Consider the following 9,931-nt stretch of genomic DNA (forward strand, 5'->3'; position numbering starts at 1 on the left):
TGACAGAGGCACTGAGAGACAAGTTCGTGTGCGGGATGTCGAAGGAAGGAACACAAAAACGACTGCTCGAAGAGAACGATCTTACACTTGATAAGGCTGTCCTTATTGCAGCATCGCACGAAGCCGCAGCGAGAGGCACGGCGGAAATGCAGCGGAAGACAGCGGTACTCAGACTGGATCAAATGACTTCGGGTACAACGAAATGTTATCGTTGTGGGAAGACAGCACACGACCAGAACCAATGCTGGTTTAAAAACCAGGAATGTAGAAAATGTGGCAAGCTTGGTCACATAGCTAAGGTATGCCGGTCAGGAAAGAAGACCAGCAATAATAAGTCACCGCAGAAGAAGTACAGAAAGGTACATAAGGTGACTGGGAAGAGTCCAGATGAACAGAATTCGGACTCAGACTCCAACAGCAAGGAACTGGGTAGTCTGAGGATTCACAATGTGAGTAAAGAAGCTGACCGACAAACTATCTGGGTCACACTACAGATTGCAAAAGTCCAAGTGAAGATGGAAGTGGACACCGGATCGGCGTTGACGGTCATGAATAAGCAAGATTACAAAAAGTTATTCAAACATATTCCCCTACGGGATACGGAGATAGTATTGCAGACATACACGGGGCACAAAGTATACCCCATCGGAAAGATAGAAGTCAAGGTGAGATACAGGGACAAAGATCACCAAGGGATGGACATGTATGTGCTGCCCAAGGGAGGTCCACCACTTCTGGGACGGGAGTGGATCAGGAAAATAAAGATAGACTGGCATTCACTAAACATAATGACGGTAGATTCCGGAAAGGAAGATGTCAAACCTGAACGGTTGTCCAGAATATTGGACGAAGCTAAAGAGGTATTCCAGCAAGGACTGGGAACACTGAGAGGAATCAAAGCAAAAATCAGGATTGCAGAACATGCAAGCCCAAAATTTTTCAAAGCCAGATCGGTACCTTACGCGATACGACCTGCTGTGGAGGCAGAACTGAAAGAGCTTGAACGTTCAGGGGTACTGTCTAAGGTGGACTGGAGTGAGTGGGCCACGCCCATTGTTCCCGTCATGAAGTCTTCATCAAGTAACAAGCCAGGGGGACCGGGAAAGGTCCGCATCTGCGGAGACTTCAAGATCACAGTTAATCCGGTGCTTCACACGGTACAATACCCGCTTCCGCGGATTGAGGATATCTTTGCTTCATTGTCTGGTGGGAAACACTTCACCAAGATAGACCTGGCACAAGCATACTTACAAATGGAAGTCGAGGAAGAGTCGCGCCAGTATCTCACAATCAACACGCACAGAGGCTTGTATCGTTATAATAGACTGGCTTTTGGAGTAGCTTTGGCTCCAGCAATTTGGCAGAGGGCCATGGAGCAGATCTTACAGGGTATTCCAAGCACGCAGTGTTACTTGGACGATATCCTGATTACGGGAGAAGACGAGGAGGAACACCTCACAAATTTGAAACTGGTGCTCACCGGGTTGAAGGAATATGGCCTTAGAGTTGATCGCCAGAAATGTGAGTTCTTTCAGAAACGGATCTCGTACTGCGGTCATGTCATTGACCAAGAGGGGCTGCACAAGTCACCTGACAAGATAGAAGCTGTCGTGAAGGCCCCCGCTCCGGAAAATGTATCACAGTTGAGATCGTTTCTGGGGTTGATTAATTATTAGCACAAGTTTCTGCCAAATCTATCCACAGTGCTGCATCCGCTAAATGCTCTGTTGCGGAAAGAAGTACCATGGAAGTGGAGCGAGGACTGTAAGAAGGCCTTTCGCAGAAGCAAGGCGTTGATTACCTCTGAGGAAGTGTTGGCTCATTTCAACCCAACGTTGCCTCTTCGTCTAGCTTGTGATGCTTCCCCTTATGGAATTGGAGCAGTACTTTCACACAAGTTACCAAATGGCTCGGAAAGGCCAGTCGCATTTGCGTCCCGATCATTGACCTCCGCTGAGCGAAATTATGCTCAGATAGATAGGGAGGCCCTCAGCCTTGTGTGGGGAGTAAAGAAATTCAATCATTACCTGCAAGGCAAGAAGTTCACATTACTGACAGACCACCAGCCGTTGGTGTCCATATTCAACCCTAACAAGGCCGTTTCCACTATGACAGCGCAAAGGCTACAGAGGTGGTCCGTGTTACTTGGGGCACACCAATATGACATCGAATACAAAAGGTCCAAACAGCATGGAAATGCTGATGGGTTATCGCGCCTACCGTTGCCAGTAGCAGAAGAGGCGGCTACAGTGGACCCGGTAGAGATGTTCCACTCATCCATAGTGGAATGTCTACCAGTAACAAATTCGATGATCGAAAATGAAACAAGAAATGACCCGACTCTCTCACGAGTCTACGATTTAACAGTGGAGGGATGGCCAGCACATGGCGAACCAACGCTGTCCGCATTTTCGCAAAGAAAAGAACAGCTGTCAGTGTGCCGAGGAACCTTGATGTGTGGATCTAGAGTGGTGATTCCACCCAAACTTCAGCAGAAGGTGCTAAAGGAGCTTCACGAGGGGCATCTGGGCGGAGTGAAAATGAAGAACCTAGCAAGAGCGTTTGTGTGGTGGCCAGGTATTGATGGAGACATCGAAGAAATAGCCAAGAGCTGTCTAGGATGCCAGAAGGTCCAAAACGCGCCACCACAAGCTCCTCTGCATCCATGGGAGTGGCCCTCATCTCCTTGGCAAAGGGTACACATCGACTTTGCTGGTCCATTTATGGACTCAATGTTTCTAATCGCGGTGGATGCACACTCCAAGTGGCCGGAGGTAATAAAGATGTCCTCCACCACCACGGAAAAAACCATCACAGTATTAAGGACCATATTTGCCAGGAATGGGCTGCCGGAACAGATCTGTTCTGATAATGGACCGCAATTTGTGTCCGAAGAATTCAGGAAGTTCTTAAAAAGGAATGGGGTCAAGCACTACACGTCAGCCCCATACCATCCCGCCACCAATGGATTAGCTGAAAGGTTTGTCCAGACCTTCAAGAAGGCCATAAAGGCCATGGGTAATGAAGACATCAACCTACAACATAAGGTAGATAACTTCTTGTTGGCGTACAGGAATGCAACACATGCGGTCACAAACCAAACTCCCGCCATGATGTTCTTCAATAGAAGACTAAGATGCCGGCTGGATTTGATTAAGCCAAACGTCAGAAGGGACGTAGAGAACCGGCAATTTCAGGGCATGAATGAAAGGCCAACTAGATCCTTTCAGATAGGTCAACAAGTTTTGGCCCGGGACTACCGTACCGAGAAATGGCAGCCTGGAACTATTGGGAAAAGGCTAGGGCCGCTGATGTATACCGTGGACATTGGTGACAGCATAATAAGGCGCCATGTTGACCAGATCATAGGGTCATCCACAAAGGACCAACCTACTCCACAACCTTACACGGCTAATGTTGAAGCAGAGATACCCAGAGCACCTACCTCCGATCTGGTAATACTGGAATCAGATGAACCTGGACACTGTCCTTCAAGCCGAATCGACCTTGCCAGAAGAACCTACTACCCCGCCGAAAACTACTACACCACCGAGGCGTTATCCGGACAGAGTCAGGAAGCCTCCAGAGAGACTGAATCTGTGAACTGTTTTGCATAAGTTGTATATATGTTATGATGTTATGTTAATGGGGAATAAGTATGTTGTAAGCTAAAAAGGGAGGATTGTAGTGTATGTAACTGTTCTACCTTTAAGAGAACTATTGTATGTAACCGTCCACCTTTAAGAGAACTATTTTAGGTGTGGCACTACTTTATCTTGGCTGCTGTATACTGTAATACCGACGGTGACCACACCGGTATATAAGTGCTGTGTCAGGATTTATTGGGCAGATTCGCCCTGACCTTCGAATAGTAAAGTCCTGTTAAAGTTACTCTTGTAGTCTGTGTATTAATTCGCCATAATACCTACAGACTTTACACCTTTCACTGCCCACTGTGCTTCTGAAGCTCTCCAAACAGCTCTTGTGGGGTTAAAATTGAATGCTGTTTTTGCTGCAAATAACTGGCAACTATGCCATAAATTTGTAAAACTCTTGTTAACTCGAGCCTGGCTTACATTTGTTTTAGTTAGGCACAATATTGCATTGTTTAAACTCCGAAACCCCAAGAGGTATGGAGCATAGTTCATTCTTTTGAGTCAGAAGGTTATGGTTTCAAGCCCCACTCCAGAGACTTCAGCACATTATCTAGGCTGACACTTCCAGTGCAGTACTGAGGGTATGCTGCACTGTTGGAGGCACCAAAGATCCCATGGCACTATTTCGTAGAAAAGCAGGGGAGTTCCTGTTGGTGTCCTGGCTGTAAAGTCTGTGGGTTGTATAGCGAAGTAATACACAGACTACAAGAGTAACTTTAACAGGACTTTACTATTCGAAGGTCAGGGCGAATCTGCCCAATAAATTCTGCCACAGCACTTATGTGTGGTCACCGTCGGTATTACAGTATACAGCAGCCAGGATAAAGTAGTGCCACACCTAAAATAGCTCTCTTAAAGGTGGACGGTTACATACAATAGTTCTCTTAAAGGTAGAACAGTTACATACACTACAATCCTCCCTTTTTAGCTTACAACATACTTATTCCCCATTAACATAACATCATAACATATCCAACTTCATGTTACAACAGTTCACAGAGGTAGTCTCTGCGGAAACAGTTCACAGATTCAGTCTCTGCGGGAAACAGTTCCCAGATTCAGTCTCTGATCTTCTTGACTCGGTCCGGACCACGCCTCCGTGGTGTAGTCGGGTCACCTTGCTAGAGGGACTCACCCCATAGTCCTTCCCTAGACTTAACAGCTTTACTTCCATCACTTCTGAACCAGCATTGCTGACTTTTTTTTAAAACAAACAAAAAACAGTTGGATTGCCTTGGGAAATTTTCCTACTTTCCAACTGATTTGGCTCCGTTCGGGGGACCATGTGTGTGATCGGGTAGAGGTAATAATGATTCAGATGGTTATCATCTTCTGCTTCGTCTTTTCCTTTTTTGCTTCTTGGAGACTCTCGGGGCTCCATTGTCAGCTGCCAGCTGTAACGCCACCATCTCCCTATGTTCCTTAGACTTTAAGTGATTCATCCTGATTTCGGCACTTTGGGAGTTCTCGGCACAAGCTGGGCAGACCAGGTCCTCGTAATATTCAGTGTCACTCAACAGATCATGGTAATATTCGGTGTCGTCCTGAGCTAGGCCAGCGAGAGGGTCTTCTATTTCCTCCTTACCCAGCTGGACGTTAGCCGACTTTTGTTCCAAATCCCGACATCTGTCCTGAAGAGACTTCATCATGCGTTCAGATTCATCCCGCTTTTTCTGGGCTTCCTGCAAGTCTTTTACTAATGACCTCATTTGTGATTTCAATACTTCAACTTCATTCGGAGATTGATTGATCGGACTATTCAATTGATCTACTGAAGTAGCTGTTTCAGTATTCTGTTGTTCTACATTGCCGTGCGTCAGCGTACTTTTGGCATCCAAGGGCTGTTCTGCTGCAGACTTCTCAGTCTGGGTTGCCACCTCAGCTCTTCCAATGACTTTTGAGAGCTCCCTTCCCTTTGAAGATTGAGGCTCATATTTAAGTTTTTCCCATTTTAGAGTTTTATCCCTCAGCATATGAATGAGTTGGCTGACTGTTAACTCTTCTGCCATCATGCCTTTTCCATTAACTACAGGGCTGTTTATAACCTTGCCCTGGAGGAGTTGGCTGACTGTTAACTCTTCTGTCCTCATCCCTTTTCCATTAGCTGCAGGGCTGTTTAGAACCTTGTCCTGGGGCTCCTTGGCTGCTTCTACTTCGCCATCATCCGCAGCCCCCATCATTCGAATTTCCACAAATGAATCGTCCGGTGATGCTGCACCCAACTTCAGTAGGAGCTCGGAAGTCATGTCGACCAACTCAGCTTTTTCTGCCTGCAACCTGCTAACCAGCGCCTTCAGTTGCGGCACATCTTGTTCCACCGGATTGGATCACGCCCCTTCAGAAGCCGAATCAGCTTTGATTCGTTTGGCCTCCTCGTGCAGACGGTTTGTGTGCTCCTGCTCCCTTTTCTTCCCCAGCTGCTTCTGTTGTCTTTCCAGATTCTCCCATTCGGTATCATAGAACTTTTTCATTGCTTTCATCTCTTGCTCGAGACGGCAATTCAATTGTTCTAATTGCTGTCGTAATCTGAAATAAGTTTGCGTTCGAGCTCGATGTTCCTCAGTAATATATATGTCTGTAACTTGAACAGACTCAGAATTCTCTGTCAAGCTATGTTGTTGTTGTTCAGAGGAATTCTGTTCTGAAGCTTTGTTCTCCTCTGGAGCATAAGCCTTTATGCCCACATTCGTTCTACCAACCTTAGTCAGCAAGTTCATTTTAGACTTGTCTTTCATGCTTGGGCTGGTCTTATCGTCATCCGTTTCAGAGTCTGAGCTGGTTGTCTGCCCCGAGTCCTCACTCGTTATTGCTTTGAGGTCGTGCCATTCCATGTCTATTTTCTTGATCCACTCCCGTCCTAGAAGTGGTGGTCCTCCCTCAGGTAGTACGTATAAGTCCATTCCGGGGTGTTCTTTGTCCCTGTCTCTCACCTTGACTCTTATCTTTCCCATGGGGTATACTTTATGCCCCGTGTATGTCTGCAATACGAACTTGGTATCTCTCAAGGGTATATGTGAGAATAGCCGGTTGTAATCCCTTCGATTTATGACTGATAGGGTTGATCCAGTGTCCAATCCCATCCTCGTCGCCACTGTAAAGTCTGTGGGTTGTATAGCGAAGTAATACACAGACTACAAGAGTAACTTAAACAGGACTTTACTATTCGAAGGTCAGGGCGAATCTGCCCAATAAATTCTGCCACAGCACTTATATACCGGTGTGGTCACCGTCGGTATTACAGTATACAGCAGCCAGGATAAAGTAGTGCCACACCTAAAATAGTTCTCTTAAAGGTGGACGGTTACATACAATAGTTCTCTTAAAGGTAGAACAGTTACATACACTACACTGGCCAATATTTATCCCTCAACCAATATCACTAAAACAGATGAGCTGCTCATTATCACATTGCTGTTTGTGGGATCTTGCTCTGTGCTCAAATTAGCTGCCGCGTTTCCTACATTACAACAGTGACTACACTTCAAAAGTACTTCATTGGCTGTAAAGCACTTTGGGACGTCCTGAGGCCGTGAAGGGCACTATATAAATGCAAGTCTTTCTTTTTTTTCTTTGTCACAGTGAGAGGGTTCAAATGTAAAATAACACATTAAAATTACTCTATCCTTAGAGTTTGGAACTCTCAATTGAATTAAAATGTTGTTACTTCTGTTGATGATAGATTATCTGCATTTAAAACAACAGTATGCACACTTCTTAACTAGACTTTGTAATGGATTCCATCATTAACTTTCCCTATAATAGTTGTTCTTCATTCTCTGCTATATGTTTTATACCAGCCTCTGAACTATTATGAGAAACCAAACCATCATATTTGTGAAATATAAATTATAAATGTTGTGTTTTGCAATTCATCTGTAAATTGATTAAAGCCACAAGCATATCTAATCTCTAAAATATTTGTTTTAACCAGCACTTCACAATGTCACATGAGCTAGAGCATGTTACAAAGATTAAAGTTTTTACTGATAAGGGAAGATAGTATTCAGTAGGACTATTTAACTGACAGCAAGGTACTTTGACAGGCTTAGACTGCTGATTTTGCCATCATGAGTTGTGAAGTTTTCATTCTTCTTTGCGGCCTTTACGTGTTGATAGCATCTGCTGACCCCATTAGACAGACAGACCTGGGCTTGGTTCAAGGGACATTAGAACAATGGGACAACAGAAGTGTGGAATGCTATCTTGGGATCTCCTATGCTGCACCTCCAGTGGGTCTCCTTCGATTCCAGCCTCCCCAGCCACATCCTGGATGGAAGAATACCCTGAAAGCAACCAAATTTGGACCAATGTGCCCTCAAGAATTTCTAGTCTTTGATCAAATGTCTGGCAAGGAGGACTGCCTCAAGTTAAATATCTATGTGCCCTATAAAGAGATTGTTTCAAGCAGGTTGCTACCAGTGATGGTGTGGCTTCATGGAGGGGCCTTTGTCATTGGCTCTGGGAATTACAAGGCTCATGTGCTAGCTGACTTTGGCCAAGTTATTGTGGTGACAATTAACTACAGATTAGGAGTGTTTGGGTTCCTTTCTACAGGAGACAGTGTGGCAGTTGGCAATAGTGGGCTTCTTGACCAGCGCTTTGCAATATCATGGGTAAAGGCTAACATCAAGAACTTTGGAGGCAATCCAGAGGCTATTGTGATATTTGGACAGTCTGCAGGAGGTGCTAGTGTTGGATTACAATGTCTGTCGCCTCTCAACACAGGGCTCTTTAAACGAGCAATTTTACAGAGTGGGGTTGCTGTTGCACCCTGGGCAACGAGGTTGGATGATCCTTCAATCTGGGCTAAAAAACTTGCCTCTATACTATCTTGTCCAGTTAAAGATAGTTTGGGTCTGATCCGTTGTCTGCGGGCAAAAAAACCAGTGGAACTCGTTAAAGGTGCCATTAAGTTGCACGACTTTAATTTTAAATTTGCTCCGACGGTGGACGGTTCATTTCTTCCCAAACCACCGCAAGAACTTTCCAGAAACAAAAGCTTGGTCAACCGATTCTCCTATGTGGCAGGGGTTAACAGTCACGAGGGAAGTTTGACTTGGCCACAAATAAAGAAGATCAAATCCCAAGCTGACCTTGTTAACTTCACGTCATCTTTTCTCCAAATAACGGCAGATAAAGTGGCAATGGTGTCCGACGCCATATTGTGGGAATACAGGGATTGGAAAGACCTTAGCAACAGCGTATTCCATCTTCAGAGACAAGCACTAGATATAGTTGGCGATGCAGGTTTCATAGCACCACTGGTAATGACAAGTGACTTCATAGCTAAAGTGAAGAAGGGTGTTTACATTTATTACTTTACCAGACACCCTAACGCATCTGTGTCCCCTGAATGGGTAGGAGCAGGGCATGGAGATGAACTTTTGTTTGTCTTTGGAGTTCCAATAATGGGAGGACCACTTGTAGGAGAGGAAGAGCTTGCCCTGAGTCAACAGATAATGTCCTATTGGACAAACTTTGCTAAAACCGGGTAAGTAGAGAAAGCATTTTTTGAATGTACGAGATAAAGTGGAAAGGAAGGCAACGTCTAGTTTAAAGTGTTACTTTTACTGTTTCACTTTCCATATCTGATGTCTCTCCATCAGGTCCTGTTTGAGAATGCTTTGTGAGCTCACTTACTTTTGAGTATTTCTGGATCTGAGCCATTTTAAAAGCGCTTAAAGCAAATCTTTTGAAGTTGTTTCCTTACGGAATAGTTTTATTTACTCTAAATTAAGGTACAACAATAGGAATAGTTGACCTGTATGGATTCACATGGTATCCGCCCGTCTCTGGTGCATGTGACAGCCTTTAGTTGTAATAATCCATCATTTGTTGACATTGAATATTTGCATCAGGAAATTTTGGTAATTTTGTTCAGGCCAGATTGCGGGGTTCTGTAACCTCCTTGAGCCCTACAAACCTCTGAGAGCTCGATGTTCCTCCAAATCTGAACCCTTGTGTGTCTCGCCACCCTTTCCCTCCCTAATTGGCAGTAATGCCTTCAATAATCTAATCCCTATGCTCTGGAATTCCCTCCCTAAACACCCCATTTCTCCACCTCGCTCTTCTCCTTATAATGAACCTCTTTGACCAGGGTTTTAGTCACCTCTTCTAATATCTCCTTCTTTGGCTCAATATCCATTTTTGTCTAATTATGCTTCTTTGAAGCACCTTGGAATGTTTTTCTACAATTTTAAAGTTGTTGAGAAATTGGAGATGAGGTTCTTTTCAATTCATGACTAAATGTATAACTAAGTTCAACATTTATTGCA

General features: G+C 44.7%; 1 protein-coding gene across 1 annotated transcript; it reads left to right on the top strand.

Annotated features, from left to right (window-relative positions):
* The first annotated feature begins 7,723 nt into the window (after positions 1 to 7,723).
* LOC147117793 (bile salt-activated lipase-like) lies at positions 7,724 to 9,151 on the top strand. Its single transcript, XM_085989396.1, has one exon. It carries the CDS (start codon positions 7,724 to 7,726, stop codon positions 9,149 to 9,151), a length of 1,428 nt encoding a protein of 475 aa, XP_085845522.1.
* The last annotated feature ends 780 nt before the right edge of the window (positions 9,152 to 9,931 follow it).

This window comes from Somniosus microcephalus, chromosome 5 (genome assembly GCF_052327205.1).
Source record: "Somniosus microcephalus isolate GS21.2 chromosome 5, FLI_Smic_1.0, whole genome shotgun sequence".
Lineage (NCBI taxonomy): Eukaryota > Metazoa > Chordata > Chondrichthyes > Squaliformes > Somniosidae > Somniosus > Somniosus microcephalus.